We start from the raw sequence: 26780 nt of genomic DNA, 5'->3' as shown, positions 1-26780 counted from the left end.
AAGCAACTGAAAATGCCACATGGGGATCTGATGTAGGTTGCTTCATTTCTGGGCCCAAAGCAGTTGACAATACTATGGCAGCCACTGCATATCTGGCAAAGGAGGAAGCACATCCTCTTGTAATTAGATGACTCCCTTTGGCCAAAAAACAGAATGGAGCAGAAAGCCATACCCACTCCTCAAAGGGACAAGTTCCAGAAAACTGGTCTTTTAATGCTAGGTGAAGGATGTAAACAGAAGGAACGAAATGGGGTTGTGGAGGCAATACCAACTTGTAAACTATAACCTGTGACACAAAACTAATTAATCTAAGGCTTAAAATTAAAATGCAAACTAACACCACAACAGTCCAGCCTCAGGCTTTTGGAACATAATGTGATACTGACAGCCAAATTCTGAGGCAAGTCTACAGGAGTCTAAAGGGAGCTTAAACTGACTCCACTACAATCAATTTTTTAGCCTCACAACAAAATATTAACATGTAATTTACAACTCCCTTACACATCACCTCTTAGTTGGTTTACTAAAGCTAAGGGACTCTAAGTGTATGTCACATGCTGTGGAGCCAGGAGAGGAATATAGCAAATAAAGGAACAGAAGGGTGTAAGATGGTATAAATTATAGTAGGCTATTTTAAATTTACACCACTGTGCACCTTCTGTCAGCTCCTTATAGAGTAAGCTACACCAGTTTTCTGTCAAAGCTGAGAAACTATTGGTATGCCACAATCTACTAGTACCCACTATATGGCAAACTGTGCTGTGAAACAAAACTGTTTGGCCCCTTACATGCACAATGTCTCCAAAAGCTAGATCTGCAATATGTCTGAATGCCATCTGAAACTACAAATGGAATTAGATCAAACAAACAAAAACAATTAAAAAAACCACAATACATACTGAAAAAACTAATGAATTCTAAAGTCCTTTCTCATTGGACCTCTCCATTGTGAGAAATGCAATATCAGCACTCAAAGAGTACATCCTTCTGAATCTCAGACTCCAGCCCTTTTGCTGATCTCTGCTGATAATCTAAGCAACATGCTCTTTACCTGCTACTCTCTCTTGGTCTCCCCACTAATTACTGATTAAGCTGTAGCAAAATTATAATGCTAAGAATGAAGGCAGTGGTTAAAGAGATTGATAAACATCGTTACTCAAGACATTTATTGAAATGAGGGCTGCTATGGAATTCTTGCATGATACTTTTGGCCTGAACTGTAGAAAACTTCCAGCTCTTTTATTTCTTCTTCCTGCTGGGATCTAATAATGGTAGAAAATGAATTATGTGTACCATAACCCCTCTGAAGCTACCTCTTTCTGGAAGAAGTGGGGCACCGAATAATATCACTGAACAATGAAACATTGTTCTTTATGTTCAGCTGATCTGATACTGAAAGCCAATCTTTTGTCCGATGTTTCCACTTGTGCACTGCTTCCTGATTAATTGCTGCAAGATTGTCTGAACTTTTTCACTGGAGCACAGAGGACCCAGCAGGAGAAATTTTGATCAAGGATTTTCTTCCTGCAAGCGCAATCACTAGTTTTATAGTCCTAATTCTTTCCTTGCCCTTAACAAAACCTTTCTATAGCTTCCATTACCACAGCTACATGATCAATAACTTAGCAAGAAGTGTGGTCTAGTGGCTAAAGAAGGGAACTGGTAGTCAGAAGTCTCAAAATGTATTGCTAGTCACTGACTTGTTGTGTGACCTTGGCTAAGTCTTTTAAACTCTGTCCCTCAGGTCACCTATTAAAAATATGGTGCTGTGAGGCTCAGCTAATGGTTGAAAGGTCCTTTGAGATCTTAAGTGGCAGAGGTTATGCAAACACAAAGTATTATTATATCCTTGCAACAATATAAAATATTGGGACTGAGATATTGCAAAACTGCTGACTGCTCAAACAAATGATGAAAGCTCTAGGTGTCACTTTATCATTTGCTTTTTGTCCATCTGCCAGTTCTTCTAAAAAACTGACATCAGAGCTGAAATACAGCTTTTGATACTCCCTATGAGAATAGATTATAATGCCTCCAAGAGAGGGTAGTGGCAGCAGGGCTTCTTCCACTAGGAAAATGGAAGTTCTGAATGTTACTGCCAGAGCCTGTTTTGGGGTTAGTGTGTGTGGAGACACTCCACCCCAAGAGGCAACTCAGAGAGGCATGCCGGCTTTTCAGTAGTGACTGTGAGGACTGAGGGAGCCCCCATCTGAGGAGGAGCTGCAATATTCTTTGAATGGAGGCAGCATGCTCTGCTGGCCAGTGCAGCAACTGTCAACAGTAGACAACGTCAGAGCTAATCACCAGCAACACAAGGACTGAGACAACGGATGCCCCTTCTGCAAGTGTATAGGGTACAAAGGGGTAGGAGGATTGAGGAAACATGCTCCTTACACCTTCTCATCCTCATGAGGGGCTCAACAACATCTATTCTAACGGTAGCTAGCTAAAAGATTGCAAAGGATCACTTATCCATTACTCAAGAGAATATACTAAACACATACATAACTCTTCTCATTTAAAATATGGACATATGTCTTGCACTCCAGCTACTCTGTGATTAAGGCTTTTGTAAGTAAATCATTGCCCTTCAACAGCATAACAGGTGCAACAACATATCACACAAAAATCAGAATTAATGTCTCCCTTTTACAAAAAAAGCCCAAATCAAATGAAGACTTAAAAACAAACTTCGATTTGGGCTGGGCAAACATATTTAATGAAATAAATTAATTTTAAAGAAACTACTTTTCTCTTTGAAAAGAACATCTAGAAACTTGTCATTTTTGTGAAGGATCAACAGGCATTTAAACTAGACATTGTATCCCCCTAAACAACCCTATACTTTTAAGAGGAATTTTTCAAACAGCACCATTAAAAAAACGCTCCACAGGGCACCTAATTACAAGACCTTGCTTTAAAGAGCACAAACACCAAACAATGATGAAATCAGTCAAAAATTACATAGCACAGTAATATAGTGCAATGAATAATAAGCGGCCCCACGTGAGGTTGGACTCAGCATGTTATTTTTTTTTTTTTATATTTCAGCCTTCAAATTACACCACAGAAGGTTTAGTGAGCGCTAAATTCACCACTTAAGGGAAAAAAAGATGCTAATTATATATGAAAAAGCAAAAGTATAATATTGAAGTCAAATAGCTGTTCCACTGCTTTACTGCAATACTTACATGCAATTTTAATCCACTAAACTTAAAACTATTTAATGAGCTAGAAAGCTTTATTGGAGATGTACAATATCACAGGCAGGACTTTTTTTATTTTCCTAAACTATCAATACTTACTGTAGAATAGAGAGAGGAGGTGCTGGAGACCAGTGATAATGAGGACCCATGTACTACAAAAATGAAAAAAAAAAGTGCCATTATATAAAATATTGATGAAACAGCATGAGCCCTCCCCTGTGGAGCTCAATAGCAGAGCATCTCTTTTCAAAATGAGAAACAATCTTCCACAAAGAGTAGCTATTAGAGGTTATCAGTGTACACAAACCGCAGTTATTTTTCTTGAACTTGAAATGATTGCTCTAAATGGAGAAACTTTTGCCTGTGTACTGTAGGTATGAGCAATTTTTAATGAGATACAGTATTTTCACCAGGAAACCAAACATTATTTCTGTTGTTTGGCAGTGAAGCACCTGATAAACACAGAGTTTCAAGCGACCAGAGATGGTGCTATGAACACCCATCTATCCAGAGTGCTGACTGCAGAGTTCTAAAGCACAGCATGCAGCAAGCTCATCTTTCATATGGAGGAGTGCCTTGCCAATGATATAGGAGCCACTGTAAATGCCCAGGTCTTTCTTATCTGGTCATTCTCTTCAGATCAACATAGAGCACTGCATGCTTGGACTTGTAGTCTGCTTTGGCACCTTTGTATTTAAAGGCAAGTGGTGCTGCAATATGCACTGCTGTATTCTGATTGACCATCAAAGGATTTTATCCTCTCTAAGCACTGCATAAAGACTGTAGGATTTGGTCCCAATGAATGGGCCATAGGGCTCTGGAAAGTGGCCAGTTAGGACTACAGCGAGAGAACATTTGAAAGCCACTTCTGTTTAGCCTCACAACGTTTAAGGTAGATCCTGAGGGAAGATGCTCCAATACAGAACCTCAGAGAAGATCTGTTGGTTTATCTTTAATACAATAAATGAAATGTTATTCAGTACTGCCTGAACAAAAATTCCACAGTTGTGCAGGTTGTTTCATATTTGCTCTTAACCAGGAAAAAATGTTTACCATATTATGCTGTTTTAATAACTATCTGAAGCATGTGTGTGTGCCATGCATGAGATATTAACAATTAAAACATTTCTTGATAGGGAACCTAGACTTTAAATCACCTTAGTATTTGGTAATTATTACCAATATCCTGGGTACACTTCAAGATACTACAGGATCCAATGTCCATCCTGAGATATTTATAAATGATAGTTGCAACCCCTCCTTCCACCTGCCATCACTCTGTTAACCTTTCCAGCTCTGCCCTTGATACCATCCCCTCCCAGTTACTAACCTCCCTTGCCCTTACTCTCACATATTCAGCCTCCCTGACCCTCACCCTCACCCTCACATGCTCTTCTTGCTCCTTTCCTTCACTGTGTAAGTTAGCTCTAATTTCCCATCCAAAATAAAATACGTTTTGGCCACATTTCCCTCTTTATCTATATCAACTCATGCCCCTTTTCCACTTCACCTCTAAGGTCTATGAACTACTAAGGTCCATTTACTACTGATGCACTGACCTCCTCTCCCCTAACTCACTCATGCATTCACTCCAGTCTGGCTTCCATCCACTCTGCTCCAGTGAAACTGCTCTCTCCAAGATCTCTGATGACCTCTTCATTGCAACTTCTTACTTGGCGCCCTGTTTTAACTTGGATTTTCTGGTCCTGTTCTCCACCCTTCCACTGCTCCTTTTGTTGTTTCCTCCTCACTGCCCCTTCCCCTCAGGGTGCTGTCACAGTCCCGTCCAGATCTTACCCTTAGGTGACATTGTATGCTTGCATCAATTCACCTAACTTCTCTAAGCAGATGACTGCCACTCACTGATATATCATCAAAAAAGCCAAATAAAACAATTTAAAACATACATAATCGGTTATTTATGTCACTCAGTACATCCTGTCTCCTCTTTGTCTCACAAATGTTAGCTGATTGGGGAAAGGGACTGTCTTTATTTTTGTTTCTTGTACAGTGCCAATCACATTGTCATCACTTACATAATAATAGGGGTGAGGAAGACTGTTTTAGCATTTTAAAAAATGGAGGGAAGACAGATAGGAATAAGACCATTAAATGAGGAGGAGACTGCAGTAGTCAAGGCAGGAGATAACCAAGGCATGGATAAGCATTTGAGGCAGAAAGGATAAAATCATTTCCCAAGAATAAGAGTTAGGCCCTTCCTTCCACATTTTCTGCATCCTACTTCCTATAGCTCAAAAACTATCCCAGGCAATTAATAAGTGACACATAGAATGTGTTCAATCTATAAAGAACATGTCCTTGCCTATCCCAGCTTATTGTAAATACCCGTTCTTGTGCTCAAACAGAGCAAGAGGTGCTACAAATCCAGTTCACTATAAATCAGAAAGGTTTACTAAATTATTTCAATATTTACAACTCAAGGTGGCCATTTAAATAGAATCCTGCTACATTTGTGTTTTATTTGCTTATCAAAGTGTTAACTCAGTCCTACCTTCTTCCATGCTGTCTCTGAATGAGCCTGAATGACTGATTGCTCGTGGTCTCTCTTCTAAGGATGTGGCACTGCCACACAGCTGGGAGTCATCATACAGGTCAAAAGAAGAGTCTTGTGCAGGGATGCTGTTTGAACGCATCATACTGGGTCCAGGAAGGTTAAACTGGGACAGGTTGGTTGGACTCACTGCAATGCAAAGCGTTATTTGTAAGGTATGTTCCGTTATTGGGGATTTGTTCTGTGCAAAATGAAAACAGTGGCACACAGGGATAGGTGGGCTTTTCACTGCTGATGAAATGAAAGGCTTTCATTCTTAGGCCTGAAGTTATCATGCAACACCAAAGTAGTCAGTCTAGGGTAACTGTTACACATAATAATGCTGCAGAACACAGAGCAATACCAATGTTGACATCTGACTATGCCACTTGTTCATCTTGTCAGGCAAAGAGAGACTGCAATAATGGATAAGACAGAAAATCAGAGGAAGGAATGAACCCCATCAATTACAAAATTAAAAGTGAATGTTCATCATTTTTGTTCACAGAGGAACTTTACTAACCAAGCCAATTATTCTCTGCAGTTAAAAATGTTTCAAATATTATTAATTGTTATATAGATTACAATAGTACCTATAAATTAAGGTTCTCTGTGCAAAAATCCATTTTTAATCTCTTTGTTCGCTATTTAGAGTATTCCATAGCACCCTGTCACCATATTCAATAGATGCTCCCACATGGGCCAGCTGGCTGACATTAAGAAACAGGAGTAACTGATCTACTCTTGGTTCAGCTGCAGATCAGCACTCAGGAAACTACTCTCAGCTATTGGAATGTTGATTTGCCAGTGAAATGGGAGGCTTGATATGAGCCCTTGGCCTATGTAAAATTAGGGCCTAGAAAAACAATACTGTCTGTCCAGAGTCAGCCTGTTGATTCGTGTCTTGATCTGCTCTATAGACCAAAAGATTCCCAGCAGAGCTGGATTTGTCTGAAATCATAACAGCAGTGTTTTTTTGTTTTGTTTTTTTCTGAGAGCCATTTATTCCATAGGACTGTTACTCTGATAAAAGAGGAAGGACAGAACAAAATAAGCTATTGCAACAGTAGATTATATTGGTCTCTGCTGTGGGAAAAGCTACTAAGTGAGCACAAGACTATAAAAGAAGAAGGAAAAAAATAATAGTGATAGGTAGCAAGAAGAAATCTGTGCTAAAGAGAGTTATCTTTATGTTTAAAACCAATACAAATACATGAAAATGTCCCAACCAGTGGTTTGCTTAGACTATATCTAATTTTGCTTATAAAAATGTCTTTGTTCAGCATTTTAGGTAGTATAATAAAAAGCCTTATGTTTTTGTGCCTGATAAAGTTGCTCTATAGTGGCTGCAACCTACAGAGGATACAGATCTAACAGCAGCACTACCGAAGTGTGAATGTTTCACAGGTTATTGCTAGTTCTGTAGTAATGGCCTCAAACATAAGAGCTAAGTGTAAAACTAGGGTTCACACCTTCGGTAGGCCAGCTATTAGAGCATGACAATTACGGCAGGTCTGACATTTGATCCTGTTTAAGTCAGTGAGACCCGAACACTGTGGGAGGACAGAGAGACAGACCCAACAAACAAAGCATATTTTTACTATAAGGGAGCTGAGGTATTCTACGTTTTCAAAAATTGCTGAATAAAAAATTTCAGCAGAAAGATCATATAAAGTAAACAAAACACAAAACATTGTAAGACTGGAATGAAACCACAGTGTGTGTATCCACAAACAACTAATGGAAAAAAATCATCCATCCATTCAAGTCTTTAGTTTATTTGTCTACAGGTACCCAAAAGTAGTATTTTCTGTCATAAAGAGAAGGTGAAAAAGAGGTCTTAGTAATAAAATCCAGAGCAGGAACAGAGCAGCCAATTTCACATCCTGACCTGGATCCAAACTATTCTGAAGTGTGGGGGCATTTGGAGACAGGATTGTGGTTGGGCCCATATCAGATAAATGGTTCAGCCAAGAAGTTTGTCTACTGATCCAAATGTTCCCAGTGTTGAATCTGGGCCCATCTCAAAACAAAGCTACAGTATGTACTATTACCCAAATGGGAGAAGGGATTAAAAGTCTGATCCAATGCCCACTAAAACAATTGGAAATAATTCTGTTGATGGCTGGATCAGGCTGTGAGGGAGAAAGGACAGTCTTGTGGTTAAGACGCTGCCATAACAGTCAGGAGATTTGAGTTCAATTCCTAGCTTTGCTGTGGACTTCCTGTGTGGTTGTGGGCACGAAATCTGTGCCTCTTTTCCACATGTAAAATAGGGATAAACTCCTGCCTACATCATGGAGATGCTGTGAGGATAAATTCACTAATGTTTGTGAGGTGCCCAGATACTATGGTAAGGGAGGAGGAGGGTGTGGGGAAGGGTACCTAGCTAGACAGACTAAACAATGCATTGTAAAATATTCAGTTTTATGATTATTTTTTAGTGTGGGAAGCAAGGGGAAAAATTCATTTACCCAAGTTGGAAAAGTGATATTTCCCAGTTGCAGAGGAAGACATAGCTGAAGGCGAAACGATAGGGGACTGACTGCCAGTGTCCTGCAGACCTCCAGTGGAATGGGAGCGCAGCCACTCTTTGCCCTCCTCCTGGCTGGTCTGCCGAGATGATGGGGTATATCTGAAAAATTACAGCTGGCACACTTAAAACAACAACAACGAACAGGGTTCACAATGTAATTAACAATAGTCAACATCAAATATGCTTTGCTGGTCAGACAGAACAACAATCTTGACCGTCCTGTATCTAATTACAGTTACTCAATTGTTACAGTTGACTTTAAAGCATCTGTTTTAAATCTCCCGGGGGAAAAACACACTTCTAAAAAAATAAACAAACCCCAAACAAACAAAAATAACATTCTCTTTTCTTTGGTGAAATGTGATGATAAATCATACCAAACAGACAGCTGAGCTGAGAGAAAAGGACTGAAAAAGCTGTAGCAGGTGAATAAGATGAGGCAAAGGCCGAGCACCATATTAATAGAATGGATGAATGACAGATTGGAAAGCCAAGAAAGATGACTGTCTGCTTACAGAATGACGTGCCACAGGAGTGTTCAAGCATGTGGACATTTGGTAAGGCAAAGGGAGCAGAAACAGATCAACAGTTGTGAAAAAAGGAATTTCCTTTGGTAATGATAGCTACTGTGTTCAAATGGGATGTTTGTCTCATGGAATGCTACATGGCATTGTGTCCTTTCCCAAATTAGGTAGGGGAGGGAAGCAGATAGGGACAAATAATCACTTAAATGGAAACAAGTTCTCTGGAACAAAAAAGTTTGGAAACCAAATCTATTAATCAACTGTATGCTATTGCTAACCAATACAATGAGTGTAACTGAAAGAAGGTAGAACAGGGAGAACAGCCAACCCATCGGTCAGGCTCTTGTGGCTGGGTTAGAGGAAGGGAAATTCTAGCACATTAGAAATCTGCAGGTATTTCTTATTGTTTGGGTCTCGATCAGAAGCCTGTTTTTACTTCTGTCTGTGACAGCCCACCGTAAAACTTCATTCAGCACAATTCCATGCCAACTGAAGAGCACTCTCACATTCATCCCCGCTATCATGTGCCACCAACATTCCTCAGTCATCCCAGAGAAAGAGGCTTTTGCTATCTTCTGGGTTTATGAGGCAATGCCATTTCTGCTTAGGAAGCTGATTAAATGAATTTGTAATTTCTCATTTCACTCATGCCAAATGTGGGATATTTTAAAAGTATCCTATTCAGATTAAATAATCCTTTCTTTTCTCTCTTTAAAAAATGAGGCATTATGCTGCTCTTTAAACCTGGAAGAGGTGGGCTACCCCAGTGGTTTCTGGATCTGGAAGCAGCCGAAGTGAAAATTCAGGTTTCAGATTTTTAAGAGAGCCCCAGTAGCATACAGACCATAACTGGGATCCAGCCTTCATCAGACCAAAATGGTGAAAAATCCTGTGACAACAGCTAATTAGGCATCTGTGCCCACATGCTGACTCGTTACTCCCTGTCCCCCACCCCACCCCCCAGCCTTACTCACCCTTGCTGTTTTTATAGGATGGGACCACAAACTTCCACCTCCCACTTGGACTCTACTAGCTGGCTGCTTTTCCTATATGGCTCCTTGGGGTACTCCCTCCATCCAACAGCGCTCTTCCAGGGGTGGTGGGAAATGTGGCTTGATCCTCTCTGACACAAAGTGCATTGGGGAGGTGCAGAAATCATTACACCCACTCCTAGTACTTGGACTTCGAAGCCCAGAAGATACTATGTAGTTTCCTATCAATAGCACCAGGGCTTTGGGACATATAGTTGCTAGTGAGGGGAGGTGTGTGTGTGTGTGGTTGTGAGTAGAGCTGGGCTGTGTCTGAGCAGGGCCTGTCTTATGCTTTCAAACCCTGGATGCTGAAATGTGTCTCTTTTAGGTTGTGAATCCTTAACCCGTCAAGCTGGATCTGCGATGGCAGTTCTCCCCCACCCCAAATCCATGGCTACTTGCACTTAGAGCCCACGTTCGGGCCCATCTCTAAAACCTTGTTATTCTGCCCATTTTCAGTTTGCTTTGTGTTGCAAAGGTACTTTGTTACTCTCTTTTTTATACTGCATTGTATGTCTCTTAACATTCATTATATAAGGAAACTATTTTTAACAGTTTTTGCTTTCCAAGATATATCTGTATACTCAATTTACTTACTAGGCCAGACTGGAAAGAGAAAATCTAATGTTAAGGGTCTAGTTTGCTTGATTTAAACTTAAGCACCAGGAGCTCTGTTGTAAACAGGATCAGCAAGGAGAAAGAGACGGAGAGACAATGTAGAAAAGTTTACAGAACAACAGAGAAGCTGCAATCATGCTGAATAAAGTATATACCTTAGTCCCTTTTTGGGTAGTGTATTTCTGTCAAGCTGCATGCTGTTAAAACAAAGAAAACCCCTAAGGACATACAGTAAACAGGACTATTCAGAATAACAAACTCTAAAAGTCTAGATATGTTCATATAACAAAAGGAGATTTAATATATTTTAATGTCTCTTTATGATAAAACCCTGACTCATTAGAGAGGAAGACAGGACATGGATTGCCACATGTTCATTTTTCATCCAGACATGCTCTGGTCTGGGTCAATAGCCATTTGGCGACTGTCCAAATCAGACAGACGTTCTGCCTTCCAATTCTTAATCTTCCTTACTGAGTCATGCAGACTCAACCTGTATGGGATTCATGTGGTCACAGAATGAACGTGCATTTTTCACAGCTTCCTATGATCTTTTGCTATGTTTCTATACAAAATGCAGGCTTGTGACACCTGCAAAGAGGCAGCATGGCCTTGCCAGAAGCTAAGTGGCAGATTCTGTTTGTAGGAAGATGTGCTAAATATATAGACACTGATTCACCATTGTCTTGCTGCTTGTGCAATCAATGCAAGTGCACATGGGGTGCAGGGCCGGTGCTACCATTAAGGCAAACTAGGCGGTTGCCTAGGGCGCCAAGATTTGGGGGCGCCAAAAAGCGGTGCCCCCAATTTTTTTTACAGCGTTCCTGGGCTTGGCTGCCGGCGGCGCGCTGACACGTGCGGCTCAGACTCCCTCTCCCAGCGCAGCGGCCGCTCCACTTCTCCCGCCTCCCAGGCTTGCGGCGCCAATCAGCTGTTTGGCGCCACAAGCCTGGGAGGGGAGGAGAATTAGAGCAGAGGCGGCGTGCTCAGGGAGGAAGCGGAGCAGAGGTGAGCTGGGGTGGGGAGCTGCAGCACGGCTCCCCGGGGGAGGGGGGAAGCTGCCACGGGGGGGGCCTCAGGACAGGGGGGAGCTGCCACGGGGGGGGCACCTCAGGGCAGGGGGGGGGGGGGGTGCTGCCGCAGGGCTGGGGCGGGGGGCGCAAGGTGGAAGTTTCGCCTAGGGCATGAAACTTCCTTGCACCGGCCCTGATGGAGTGTAAAATGCCACCAGATTAGATGGTAGAAGCATTTTAAAACTCACTTTGTGCTGGAGTGAACAACAACATGAGATGCAAGGCACAGGAGAATTGGGCTCTTACCAGTGTAAATCCTTCCAGAGACAGGGAGCTGCTTAAAAGGGCTGTCCCTTATCTTCCTTCAAATAGGAAATAATTCAGGTGGTTTATCTTCCCCCAATTATCTAGGCCATAGGCAACAACTCCCTGGGTACCCAGGGCTGGAGTACTCACGAAAAAAAATTAGTGGGTGCTCAGCACCCACCGGCAGCAGGCAGGAAGTGCTGGGGAGAGGGGCGGAAAGAGGCCAGGCAGGGGCGGGGCAGGGGTGGAAAGAGGTAGGGCGGGTGTGGGGGCTTGGAGGAAGGGGTGGAGAGGGGGCAGGACCTGGGGCAGAGTGGGGGTCAAGTACCCCCTGGGATCTGAGTAAATCGGTGCCTATAATCTAGGATTTTAGCTGTCTGGTGATTGCAATACTTGATTGGGCTCTTCAGTGAAATACACTATTTTATTTTGGAAATATAATTCAATGTCAATATGAGGATTAAATTAAATGTGTGTGTGTGTGTGGGGGGGGTTATGTTGCATCACACCATCACCACAAAGCTAAGCAGCATGTACTTTACACCATCGAGAGAAGCATCGGAGACAAACAGTCCCTTGGATCCACACTGCCTTCCTAGGGAAATGTTCTAAAACTTTCACACTATTGCTAACTGGCTCAATTCCAGTGGTGTTAGCAGTGCTGAGAGCCCTCATACAGATGGGGCACTGGAGTTTTCAACATAGTTTTATGTAACTGTGCTCACAGCAGGTCTAGTTGACAAGATGTTGAAAATGCTCTAACCAGCCCCTCATCTCAGCTAGGGCTCTCAACGTTACTAACCCCAGAGGAGCTCAACCGGTCTTAGCAATGGTAGGAATTAATAAAGCCAATGTCCCTAATTTAGTCAGGGCCTCACTCTGCACAGGGAGAAGAAAGTTGATGGAAGCTACTCAGGGCTTGTCTAGACTGCCTCACAGTTCAGACTACAGGGGTGTGAACAGCAGTTTGCACCAAAGTGCTGCACTGTAACTCCCCCATGTGGACACTATGGCCATGAACTAAAAGGTTCCTACTTCACACTGATGTAGTCCTGTTTGAAGCCGTCTACATTAATGTGAACGAGGAATCTTTTAGTTCACACCTGCAGCATCCACACGGGGGAGTTACAGTACAGCATATTGGTGCTCATTGCTATTCAGACCACCATAGTCTGAACCTCAGGCAGTATAGACATGCCCATAGAGGTGATGCAGTGTAAGCTTGACAATAACTGTCTACAAGTGATTGGTCCATTGATAAACCTATAACTTGATTTCCAGCCTGGCACATGAACAATCATCAAAAATTAACCCTGGCTGAGAAGGAGATTACATGGATTTTAATGCATTGTTCATGCATTTACTAGTCCTCTATAATAAACAAGGCCCTGATTCTTGATTTGTGCCATTAGGTGCCACTTCAATATATTATTTAGCTGCCCAACATAAAACTAAACAAGCATTTATTCTGTATTTCAAAATATTATTAAATTCTATGACTAATCCTCCAAAATTGAGATGTCCACATTGCAGCTATTAATAATTAATGCTAATATGACAGCATGTTAATTCACTTCCTTAACTGGCCAGGTCTTTTCTTTTCAGCATCAGGAAGCACCTCCTCCCCCTTTATGAAGCTGAGCATGTTGCTTCTACAAACGCTAATAACTATGGGGTTAAAGGAAAAACCAGAACCAGTAAACGAAAGTAGATCTTCTGAATTGTAATGCAGAGTAATACTGCTAGGTCACAGCTACGCGGACCCTACTGGTTTATAGACCTCTGAAGATAATTTACAAACAAGTCAGATTTAACGTGTTAATCTGAAGTTTCTTGGAAGACCCATCACAAGTGTGGTGAACTGCCTTTTTAAGTCAGAACGACTGAGGGGGAGAATGGCACAAAATGTTATAAATACCAACGTTATCATACACCTTGTAAACTACCAACAGCAGTGCTGCAAGCAGACGTGCATAAATGCTCCGGTTGTCAAGCCCACATTCCCCTTCTAGACATTGGGGCAGATTCTCTATCCCCATTCTGTTCCCTTTGAGCTGTGGAAACCATCCACAAGTCTCTCTCTGAGGTTCTCCAGAAGTCCCTGGAGACCACAGATGACCCCTCTTTTTCCCTACTCACGGCCCCTTGCTCGGGGGGGGGGGATTCAGAGGTTGGGTGAGGACGTGGATGGTGTGAAATGCAATTGGCTATACCTAACTAGTGTATGGCCCTCAGGTAGGGTGACCAGATAGCAAGTGTGAAAAATCGGGACAAGGGGTGAGGGTAATAGGTACCTATATAAGGCAAATTCCCAAATATTGGGACTGTCCCTATAAAATTGGGACCCTTAGGGAACATAATCAGCAGGAACAAGTTAAAGCAGCACCTAGGCTGCTCTAGCTGGGACTAGTCCAAGGATGAGATGGAGAATCAAGGAGCTGTAACGGGTTACCTGACTGCTGTTGAGCACAGCAGCCCATGATACAGCCCGTTGACCATCTAGACCAGTGTTTCCCAAACTTGGGATGCCGCTTGTGTAGGGAAAACCCCTGGTGGGCCGGGCCGGTTTGTTTACCTGCCGCATCTGCAGGTTCCGCCGATCATGGCTCCCACTGGCCGCGGTTCACTGCTCCAGGTCAATGGGAGCTGCTGGAAGCAGCCCGGGCCAAGGGACGTACTGGCCGCCGCTTCCAGCAGCTCCCATTGGCCTGAAGCAGCGAACCGCGGCCAGTGGGAGCTGCGATCGGCCGGACCTGCGGACGGGGCAGGTAAAGAAACCTGCCCGGCCCGCCAGGGGCTTTCCCTACACAAGCGGTGTCCCAAGTTTGGGAAACACTGATCTAGACAGTGTTAATTCTGCAACACTTATCTACTATCCCACCTCCTCTGCTCTGGCCATGCAGAATAGGAACATAAAAGTTGTAAATACTCCACAGAGTAAAAAATACAGAGGAATCTCTGACTTTGGGTTTGTCTACACAAGATAGTTTTACCAGTCAATACCAATATAATTAAACCGACAGAAATTATACTAGTATAACTTTCCATATGGACGCTCTTATTCTGGATATAGGAGTGGCTTTTTGGGGCCTTCCAAAGTGACATAACATAAACTGAGAAAGCCATTCTTATTCCAGAATAAGTGTGTCTATACTGTTATAGTGGTATAAATTCTCCCCTCAAGCCTTGACCACACTTAAAAGGATTTGCTGGTATAGCTATGCTGATATAGATATACCCGCAGCCGGCAATGCAGCTTATTAGAAGCTCTTTCAGTCTCGTGCAACTGCTCCCAGTAAAGAAAGAAGAATAAATCTTGCTACAGCTACTCCCGCACGGCTTTCCAGACTACTAACAGTATGGGTCTGGAAAGCAACCAGTGCCTCTATAACTGTGGCTTACAGGGTGAAGAGAAGGGGACCTTTTTCTGTCTCTTAATGTTGCGAAACTACATTTTTGTTGGAAAAAGCATAAGAAGGTTCAACTGTATAAAACAATATAGTTTTTTTTAACAGACCTTTTGGGAAAAAAATCAGACTAAAAAAATCCTATTGGGGCTATAAATCAAGAAATGACAACTTTTTCTAGAAATCTGTGTGTTGATTCATTCTGAGGCCAGATCAACATGATATATGGCTCTCTCAGGACTCAGTCAAAATATCCCCACGTGGACAGATACGAAATTTTAAAAGTATTTGGAATCACTGAAATTAAGTCACTGAACAAATACATGAAGTATTAGAAGTTGGAGCTGCTCAGGAGCTTACACCAAGCTATTAACATTAATGTGATATTAAACATCTTTTGCAAGACTATAAGATTTAGCATATACTCAACATCCTTCCATATCTTCTTATTGACTTTCTCATTCTGAAATGTAATAGTAGGAGTTAATGGAGGAACACAATAAATTACTCTATAAACTAAAAAAATCATATTTAATATTATGTACAATATTGTCCTTTTCAGTTGGTGAAATATAATGTAGGGCTGTCAAGCGATTAAAAAAAATTAATCATGATTAATCATGCTTTTAAACAATAATAGAATACCATTTATTTAAATATTTTCAGATGTTTTACACATTTTCAAATATATAGATTTCAATTTCAACACAGAATACAAAGTGTACAGTTCTCACTTTATATTTATTTTTATTATAAATATTTGCACTGTAAAAATAAAAGAAACAGTATTTTTCAATTCACCTCATACAAGTACTGTAGTGCAATCTCTTTGCCATGAAAGTTGAACTTACAAATGTAGAATTATGTATAAAAATAACTGCATTCAAAAATAAACAATGTAAAACTTTAGAGCCTAAAAGTCCACTCCGTCCTACTTCTTGTTCAGCCAATCACTCAGACAAACAATTTTGTTTACATTTGCAGGAGATAATGCTACCCGCTTCTTATTTACAGTGTCACCTGAAAGTGAGAACAGGCATTCACATGGCATTGTTGTAGCCAGCATCAAAAGATATTTATGTGCTAACGATTCATATGTCCCTTCATGCTTCAACCACCATTCTGGAGAACATGCATCCAATAACGATCCAAACCAGTGTAGACCAATGCATGTTCATTTTCATCATCTGAGTCAGATGCCACCAACAGAAGGTTGATTTTATTTTTTGGTGGTTTGGGTTGTGTAGTTTCTGCATCAGAGTGTTGCTCTTTTAAGACTTCTGAAAGCATGTTCCACACCTCATCTCTCTCAGATTTTGGAAGGCACCTCAGATTCTTAAACCTTGGGTCGAGTGCTGTAGCTATTTTTAGAAATCTCACATTGGTACCTTCTCTGTATTTTGTCAAATCTGCAGTGAAAATGTTCTTAAAATGAACAACATGTGCTGGGTCATCATTCGAGACTGCTATAACACAAAATATATGGCAGAATATGGGTAAAACGGAGCAGGAGATATACAATTCTCCCCCCCGCCCAAGGAGTTCAGTCAGAAATTTAATTAATGCATTATTTTTTTAACGAGCATCATTGGCATGGAAACATGTCTTCTGGAATGGTGGCTGAAGCATGAAGAGGCATACAAATGTTTAGCATATCTGGCACGTAAATACTTTGCAATACCGGCTACAAAAGTGACATGTGAACGCCTGTTCTCACTTTCAGGTAACATTGTAAATAAGAAGCGGGCAACATTTTCTCCTGCAAATGTAAACAAACTTGTTTGTCTTAGCGATTGGCTGAACAAGAAGTAGGACTGAGTGGACTTTTAGGCTCTAAAGTTTTACATTGTTTTGTTTTTGAATGCAGTTATGTAACAACAACAAAATCTACATTTGTAAGGTGCACTTTCCTTATAAAGAGATTTAGTACTTGTATGAGGTGAATTGAAAAATACTATTTCTTTTGTTTATCATTATTACAGGGCAAACATTCATCATAAAATATTATAAAGTGAGCATTGTACACTTTGTATTCTGCGTTGTAATTCAGATCAATATATTTGAAAATGTAGAAAAACATCCAAAATATTTAATACAATTCAACTGGTATTCTATTGTTTAACAGTGCAATTAAAACTGTGATTAATCGTGATTAAATTTTTTAATCACCATTAATTTTTTTGAGTTAATCGCCTGAGTTAACTGAGATTAATCGACAGCCCTAATATAATGTAATTACTACATATACATTGAGGGGCCACAGACAACTTAAAATCACGTGTGGTGTCAATGTCTTTTTATCTTTCTGCTGGTCTACACAGATTGTGTACCTGGCATAACTACGATGCTTATGGGCGTGATTTTTTACCAATATACGTAAACTGCTACAACCCCAAGTGGGGATGCAGTTATACCAGCACAAAAATGCCTTATACCAGTACAGCTTTTTTCTGGTTGTGAATTTTCCAACACAACATTTTTTCATTGGAAAATGTCCATTCATCAAAAGTGGAATTGTTTGCAGGAATGGCTTGGTTTTGATAAATCTTCCAATTTTTGGAAAAAAAAAAGTTTTGAAATTGTCTAAATGTTCTGTTTTTCATTTTCTAAACAAACAGTTTTGGTTTTCGGTTCAAAGCTACTTTTCATTTTGAATTTTTAGTAAATTTATACTAAAAATGTTTTACAAAATTGAAAATGGTTGAAATTGAAAGGAAACATTTCACAAGTATTGAAACAAAACACTTTTCTTGACCTGGTCCACTTATTTTCAGATTATTGGTTAAAAAATGTTTGGGATTTGAACTTTTTGCCATAAATTAAGAAATATTTTTTTTTTGAAATCTCAAAAGCTCTCAGGGATGGGAAAACCATTTCCTTACTAGTTCAACTTATTTCCCTCCCTGTACAGACATATAAGGTATACCAGTACAAGAACCTTTATATTGGTATAACTTAATCCATGCTAGAGGAGTTATACTTTATACCTGCATAGTTAAAGCAGTACAATGTTCGTGGGTAGACAAGACAGTGAAGAGATTATGGGGAGGTGGGATTTCTCTTGTTCTAGTCTGCATGTTCTGTGCAGAACTTGTCAAAACTTTGTGTAGCTATGCCATGATCTTGCAAGTTTACCTCCCAAGTGAACCTCCCATCGACCTCAATGGGGACTGCACACAGGATCTCCCATGGGAAACAAGTTGCCAGATTGGGGAATTCGTTGGTTTTTGATTTTGTGCTGCTCTTTCACAGAGCAAGAAGAGAGTGAAAAACAGAAAATGTGCTTGTAAAACAGCAAAAAGTGGCCACGAGCTGTGTGCCAGGTTCAGCGCTGGTGATTACTTTTCTCTCTCTCTCTTTTTTTGATGGTGTCCCTATCGGCTTTCTCTTTAGGTTGTTTCTGTTGCATTCTTACTGTTTTTGTTCTCACTGTGTCTACGGTTCAGCTCACCTTTCCGATAGTGTAGATCTGACGCTTCCAGTCCTCATGAGCATGCTCTGAACCTCCTGAGTGCCTGTCGTCAATCCAGAGAGAGAGCCATGATGGCTCAGAGGGAGATCAATAGATTCAGAGCTCGTGTGCAGGCTAGTCATTGACTGGTAACTTGGTGTGTCCTTACTGCCAGCTGAGGAGCTGCTCAGGTTTGCAGCCCACACGAGACCACCTGATGTGAAAGAGTGAACAGATGCTGGACTGGAAGCCAAGGAGTGACTTAAGCTTACAACATCTGTATTTAATTCCGAGGGTTTACTGAAGAGGGGGCTGCTGCTACCACTTTGCCCACCTGCACTGCCCATGCTGCCTGTACCCGAAGATGGAGATTCTAGGCTTCCTTGCCGTGCTAATGTGGTACTAGGGCTGGGCATTGCTGATGTGGGTTTCACACTTTCAGTATTGGGTGCAGAGGCAGCTTTGCCACCAGCCTTGGCACCAAACAACCTAAAAGTAAAACAAACAGTTTTAGTTGTTATTCAGAGAAACTGACACCCACCTTAAACATTCAAGGCATAACATCACGAGAGCCAAATTCCACATTTAATTACTGCTACTCAAATAATGCACTCCTTGTTGATTAATCACCTCACAACATTAAATCCACTTAACTACATCACACTAACACGGGGTTTATTTTATTATCAAAAACTCTCATTCGCTGTTTTTCAGATGTGTTCTGTTTAGGTATAGATCTTCACACAGAGATGAAAAACAAGCAAATCTTTGGTTTTATGACTGCATAAACAGATTAAACTTTCACTCAAATCCAGTAGTTAGTTTAACTCCTACACTCCTACACTTAAACCATTAGACTACTAAAAACATTACTTCCAATAAGCAGCTAAAATGATTGCAACAATCACTTGTAAAAGGGCACTCTTCACAGTTTGTCAAACAGCTAAATATTTGTCCAAGACTTCCCCCCTCCCCCTTTCCCCCCTCTTTTGCACAGATGGTGGTATGGATATCAGCCAAATAGTAATTAGTCAGATACAATAATATACACAGAGCTAAATGTGTCAAGCCTTTTCCAAGGGCAGAAAAGACAGACATGCATGCAATGTGGCTGTTACCAGCACTTTATGGAGGTTATGTTTCTACTATAATAATGCAAACCCTGTCCCGCCCCCGGAAAATAAGTTGAAATATAGTCAATGATGGTTTAGTCTCTTGCTGAAAATATCTTAAGCACTTTGTTTGCAGTCCATAATACACTCTCAATATAAATGCAAAACTTGCACAGAAATAAAGTAATCAATAAAGATGGCATAGCAATCTCTTTTATTTATAATAAAGCCCATGATAATCAACAGTAGGTCAGTCATTTTACAGACACTAAATGGAAACGTATTGGCAATAGACCACAGGAGGGCAGCATTGGCTTTTACTTAAACAATGGATGCCTTTCATCTAGTGCACTTTCATAAACATTAGACTAGGGCATTTCCAACCGATTCACATTTTGTTAATGTTTCTGACAGGGGACGTAACAAAATGACAAAGATAATAAAATCCTTATAGCTAGAGGTTGCTGACAATTTTAAAAGCAAATACTTTATTAATCTGTATTTCTATGGAGTCAAATGCTCATTAGGTTTTTTTCCCCACAGGCTTCAAACACCATTAAAGTGACAGAACCTCCATAAATGAGAGGACATTCTTCTATTTGGGGATTTATCTTAATATTCAATGAGAACTTGTTATACTCTTCATGATTTACATGTAGCTACTGTGGGACAGTGGTCAAAATTCAAGGAACACTCATTTCAGGGTTGCAGTGAGAGCCTCATTCCTTAAGAATTCTGTTAATAAATATTTTATATTTCTTTCACACTTTATTTTTAAATGCAGGATTTCATAGCAAACCCCTTACCTTCGGAATGTGGGCGAGGCAATGTCTGGGTATTTGGATCCTGGCTGCCTGAGACCTGGTGTCCCACAGGCACTGGCGGAGGTTGGGCTGGATTTGGGGGAACTGGACAATGAAACACTCTCGGAATCAGACACCGCCACTTTCTCTTTTTCCTTGTCTGTCTGATTGATGGTGACGGGACTGGAGCGCCCTGAGCCAATCTTCGTGGGCTCTCTCAGTTTGGTGGTGGCAGCACCTGCAGACTTGCTGCTGACATTAGAGTCGATGCTGCTGGTGCTGGACCTGTGTCCACCTCTTCCGGGAATACCGCTGGTGCTCGATTTTGAAGGGCGTGGCAAACTCCGATACTGCAGTGTGGTCTTTGAGTTAACATGTAATACACCGTCATCCTGATTCTGTGACCCATCTAAGCTAGTTTTCCTCCCTGCATTTGACTTGCCACCAATGGCTGAGGATTTGGGCATCTTCCCCAGTGTCGCCGACCCACTTGTTATGGTTGCCCCACTTGTGGTGATTATAGTCGAAGATCCCACCCCAGCCTTCTTGAATCCAAAGGAGCCAGTAGCTGTTGATCGTCCAATGCCAGAGGGAGGCTTTTTTCCTTCATCGCCACTGCTTTTTCCTGCGTCTGATGGAGAGCGCTGTATAGAGGTGCCTTTGAGGGGAGTTTTCACTTTTTCAGAAGCCTTCGCATCATCTGTTTTTCCTAATTAAGAGTATATTTTATTTAGACCTCTGTATTTATAGCTATAGTATCTTAATATCAAGTTATAATTACTACATGGTTGTATTTTGAGATATAAATGATATACAAGCAGATAAATTGCCATAAGAAAACACACCAATTAATATCTAGTATCAGAGGGGTAGCCGTGTTAGTCTGAATCTGTAAAAAGCAACAGAGGGTCCTGTGGCACCTTTAAGACTAATAGAAGTATTGGAGCATAAGCTTTCGTGGGTGAATTCAATTAAAATACATTACTTATCTTTGAAGAAATGAATTCGCCTTCATTCTTCAGTTTTGCTTTCATTGCATATGTTTTCATTCACTTATAATTAATTTCATTGTGATGGTAAAAGTGCAAACAATTATCAATGAGTATTTACAATCTAATGACAATAATAAGTCATAATACTGTTTATCCAGGTCAGTATTATGATTTAATTTTATTTGTCATATCCCTAGTATCTCTTCACGATTGTTATTTGTATGAGATTGTCCTCATTAGTACACACACATGCATCTTTCTAGATTACATTGCTATACAGTGCTATTGTGAAATGTTAAAAATGTTTACAAATATGATTTAAAACAATCACGTTATTTTACCTTTACAAACACCTTTGTGGTGACAATCAAAATGGTCACGTTTCTCTGCATTCTTTAATTTTGATTTCTTGTACAGTGCCTACACTAAGATCATAAGAACTTCTAAAGACAATTATAGTATTTCATTAATATATCAAGTTATTATATCAAGTTTGTAGCTCTATGGAGTGGTTCCTCTTGTGGTGTCAAACTGTCATGAAGAGGAAGACGTTTATTACATTTCTCTTATTCTATCCAACTCCATTACTGTAGAAATAGGTATATATGTACATATACACACACAGTGCATTGTACACTCTCTCACACGTATATATCATATGTGCATATATAAATACATACATACACAGACTATATGGATTTTTTCAAAATAAATAAAAACTTCAATTTTCTGCTGCACTGCTCTGTTCCAATGGAACAGAGGATTCCACCAGCATGGGGAAATCGTTGGGTGGTACAGAGCAGCAATAGTGGTCCTTATGTCACCCTACTCCTAGTTGCTAGTGCACGGGTGTAGCCAGAGCATATCTGAGTCCAGATGTTCTCTAGCTGCTGGAATGGACCCAGAAGGGGTGCTGAAGATGGTGTAGATAAAAGCAGTCTTCAGGCTTCTCTAAATTCACACTCTGGGGCCAGACTGGCACTTGGCAGCCCCAGGGAATCAGGGACATGCAAATGTGGCTTGTAACCCATGCCAGACTTGGGCTGAAGACTCCTCTGCTGGTTCATAAAATCTTTACCAATAACTTTTAAATGTTCTTGAAAGAAACATTTTTGACTAGACAGGGCCATGTGCTAAAAAATGTACTACAGAGAACAACCTGGCATTGGCAGAAGGATGGCTAGACAATCTAATAGAGGTCTTTTCCATCTTTACTTCCTATCATTTTATGATTTTTGGCTCCAAAATTAGATTGCCAAAACACTGACACTGGCTGCTACTATTTTTAAGAGGCCTTTGGGGGGATGATATATCTCTGAACCTTTACAAAGTCAGCTAGTATTGTAGAAAAAGTTGCACACGTTTTAAAAAGGAGAGAGAGAATTCTCTTAGCAGTAAGCTACACTATTTATAGCTGGAGCCTCATTTGACCCTTAAACTTTGATTCAAAAATGTTCACTTTGGTTTATCTCACCTCAGTGTCAATGCATTTCCCCTATACTGTGTTGTTTTTGTTTCACACTCTCAACAGCTGTTGGGGTAAGTCTTTCCGAGAACATAAAATAACAGAAAGAAAAACAGAGGGAAACAATACATTACAATTCCCTGATAAGAAATTACGTTACTCCTATGATAATAAAGCAAAATTCAGTCACACTTTATATTAAGGGTACCTCTATACATGGTTAATAAATGATTAATAGATATTTTAATAAATGGTTAATTAATTGTCGTAGAGACTAATAGGTGAGTCAATGGCTTATAACCACGGTTTATAACCATTTGTAACACCTTCTACTATCTGTGACATGCTTAAACATCTATTAATTATTATTAACCCGTTACAAACTCTTTTTTCTGAGCTATAATCCTACCAGGTGTCTTGAGAGCACTTGTCCCAGCTTTGTGTCTGGATGAGGTCGTTCCGACTTGTGCTGTCATGCCTCTCCTCCAGGATCCAGTCTGTGAAACAGACAGAGATGCTTTCTGACCTCCCTTCTCTGAGTCTTCAGACAGCCCCGAGGGAAGGCCCTTCCATTTCCCACTGCTGTCTACGTTGCTGTCAAAGTCCTCCTCTGGCTTCTTCAGTTCTTCAGTGCTGCCCCAGTTTTCACTGTCTGTTACGGACCGTTTCTCTGAATCAGTCTTCAGCTACAAGACATTTACATCACAGGAAATGGTAAGTCTCAGCTTCATTCAATATTTTCTCATTTCTTAAATCCAAGGAAGAGAAGGCGAATAAAGCAAACTGATTTCTTTGTACCACAGATTATATTATGAATGTTATTATGAAACCCAGTTTACTTCAGTCTTCATCTGTAACACCTTATTGTCCCTCCACTCCCTAGGGATTTCACAAACAAGTCATTGCTTTGGGAAGGTTTTATTTCACAAAACTCAAATAGGGGAATCGCCAATATGCTACCAAAGTTTTCATGGACAGATCTGTAATTCCTTATTCTGGCAAACCTTACATTGATTAAAATGGGAATATTGTCTGAATAACAGGTATGTGTCCCAAAAGACGGTGAGATAGAAAGACGGGACAAAATGTTAAATGGGTATTCTTATTTCCCTGTGTCATTCTCCATGTTGCAATTCATGGGCTAAATTCTCTGCTGGCATAACCCCATTGAAGTCAACAGAGTTACACAGGCAGAGAATTTGCCTCCATACCTCAGTTAGCTGGCAAAGCAGCTACAGAATCACGTACTGCACCATTGCGGGTGGGGAGAACACGAGGGGGGTTGAGGGGAAGGTTTAAAATGAGGCCCATGTGAGGGCATCCCTCCACCAGTACCCCTTGGCCCAGAACTGTGAAAGGAAGACATAAACACATGCTGTGGGCAAGCAGCACCCCTCCTCCCCCAGTCATGTGATCTTGGGGAAGGACACTGCAGGGAAGAGCCAGCTAGAGATCGCAGCCAGCACAGCAACTACGGAAGCAGCTCCAACCCCTACTTGCCCCTCCCTCGCAGTGTCTTCATTGCAGTCTCACTCCACACCTTCCCCTCATACCTTCCTCCCCTCAGTCACTTCTCCTATTCTGTTCCCTTTACCCCTCTCTTTTCCCTTGTCTTTCCATTCAGCTAATCCTCTCCTAAATAACCCCTGCACCCCCAACAACAACAAAATGGTGGGACTAACACAACATTTAGTGTCATCACACTGTTTTCTCTGTTTGTGGGTTCTACCCCTTCTCCCCTGTGTCTGTCTTGAATATTTAGACTGTAACTCTTTGAGACAGGGACCATCTACTACTCTGTATTCGTACAGTGCCTAGCACAATAGGGCTCTGTTCTTGTATGGTCCCTAGACAATATTGTAATAAACAAGATTAATAATAATTAGATGGCAAATGTGATGGAGTGTTCACCCCACACCAGCCCTGAAAGGATTAAGGAAGCTGAGAAAGGGCCAATTAGTGTGATAGGCCACACCTGCAGAAGCAACCCTGGATTGGAAGATGAAGCTTTGCTGAACAGGTGTGAACTGGGCTAATATAAAGCCAGGAAGGTGTCAACAGAAAGGGTGAGGGCTGGGGGGAGATGGAGAATTTTCTGACCCCAAATGATGTTATTCTGGAAACTGAAGAAGAGTCTATTCCTGAGGAAGAATGGAAACAAAATAGGGGGGAAAGAGTAGAAGCAGAAGCAGATGATGATATCAGCAAAAAAAAGCAAAGCTGAGGAAGGAAATAAACCAAATGGTTGTAAGTGTAAGATCCCTAGCCAAAGAAATAAGATTAGGTGATGCTAACCCTGTGAAAGTAGCTGACTGGACTAAGCAAAAGCAGAGGGAATATTGTAAGAGTGAGGAGGCTGCGAGCAGAGGCGATGCATGGGGTGGGTGCGGGGTCAAGTGCCCCCCCCCCCGATTTCTCTGAGTGCTGAGCTGCCCTTGCATGGCTTGCTCTGCTCAGCCTGTTGGCGGGGGGAGGGGAGCTCTAGCCTTCTCTGCTGCTGTGCACCCCGGCACTTCCAGCTCACTTGGCCCCTCTCCCTGGCAGCTGGGCTGGGCAGGGAGCAGAGGGGCAGTCCGCTGCCACTGCCTCCCAAGCTGGGCTCTCTCGCAGATACCCACTGTGCCGCACAGAGGCAGAAACCCTGACTGGCCACCCTCAGCTGGCATGAGAAGTGACTCTGTCCCGCCCTCTCCGCTTCCCACCTGGGCCCGGCTGTCAGAGACACGGGCCAAGTAAGTCCGAAGCATGCTGGGGGAGGTGCAGCAGGAGAAGGACAGAGACCCCCCCCCACTCCAGGGGCAGGTAACTCTGGAGGGGAGAGCGCAGCAGTCCACAGAGCTGGGTTTGCTGGGGAAGGTGCTGGCAGCAGGCTCCCTCTGCTCAGCTGGAGGGAAGAGCATTGGCCACGCCCCTCCCCTTGATGAGGTGTCTATGAGGGTGCGGGAACTTCAGGAAGACACTAGTGCTATGAGTCTCCCTGAGCTGCCCCAGAGGCACATTGTCCCTGCTCCTGTGGCCCACCCCACCCCCAGAAGCTGGCGGGATTGGCTGCCCTGTCCCAAGGATGTGGGGCTGGAAGGTTCATCCCAGAGGTTACATGTGGGGCAGTCACATGGCCCCTACTTTACATTATGCTCGCCCAATATTGTCAGGCACAGGTTGTCTACGGCTGCGAGATGGTGATCTTTTAGTTGAATGTAAAAATAAAGAACAAGCTGACAAACTGCTAAAAACTAAAATTTAGGGAAAGTTTAAAATAAGTTGCAGCTACCAAAGTATTTGACTGGAAAAAATGGGGTAATATATGGAGTGTCATTAGAGCTGACCAATGTTGAGATAACCCTAAGCATAGGAGAAGATAAAGTGTTAAAGTCAATGACTAATTGTTAAATGAGGAGGAGAAAGCAAGCCATCAATAGCTGTACCGATTACATGTAAGGGAGGGACTCTACCTGAGAAAGTCACACTAAGGTTTCAGATATTAAAGAACCAAGCCATATATCATCTCTGCCTTAAGGTGTTATAAGTGCCAACTGCAGCTTGTAAAGGGAAAACAAGATGTGATAAATCTAGGGGAGAGCACTCCTATGAAAATGGTATGGAAGGAACAGAGGTCAAATGTAGCAACTGCAGTGGTAACAACAGTCTGGCATAGAGAGAGTGTATCATGGCAAGGCAAGCTAAAGAGATACACAAGACAAAAATTGTTAATAACATATCTTATACGGAAGCTGTAAGGAGACTCTCAAAGCATCAGGTGGAGAA

At 41.6% G+C, this 26780-nt stretch overlaps 1 protein-coding gene across 1 annotated transcript in view; it reads right to left on the bottom strand.

Annotated features, from left to right (window-relative positions):
- The window catches only part of NAV3 (neuron navigator 3), a 382361-nt gene that overhangs the window by 52129 nt on the left and 303452 nt on the right, over positions 1–26780 (bottom strand). The window contains exons 14-20 of the mRNA XM_029910866.1: positions 23425–23701; positions 20562–21267; positions 18644–19132; positions 10622–10663; positions 8232–8392; positions 5719–5907; positions 3306–3358 (exon numbers count right to left, since the gene is read on the bottom strand). Of these exons, the coding sequence (XP_029766726.1) occupies positions 3306–3358; positions 5719–5907; positions 8232–8392; positions 10622–10663; positions 18644–19132; positions 20562–21267; positions 23425–23701 (1917 nt within the window). The remainder of the gene's footprint in view (positions 1–3305; positions 3359–5718; positions 5908–8231; positions 8393–10621; positions 10664–18643; positions 19133–20561; positions 21268–23424; positions 23702–26780) is intronic.

The sequence above is a fragment of the Terrapene carolina genome, unplaced genomic scaffold, assembly GCF_002925995.2.
Source record: "Terrapene carolina triunguis isolate 2854851 unplaced genomic scaffold, T_m_triunguis-2.0 Scaffold68, whole genome shotgun sequence".
Lineage (NCBI taxonomy): Eukaryota > Metazoa > Chordata > Testudines > Emydidae > Terrapene > Terrapene triunguis.
Note: the sequence above shows the minus strand (reverse complement) of the source record. Positions and strands in the feature narration are given on the sequence as shown.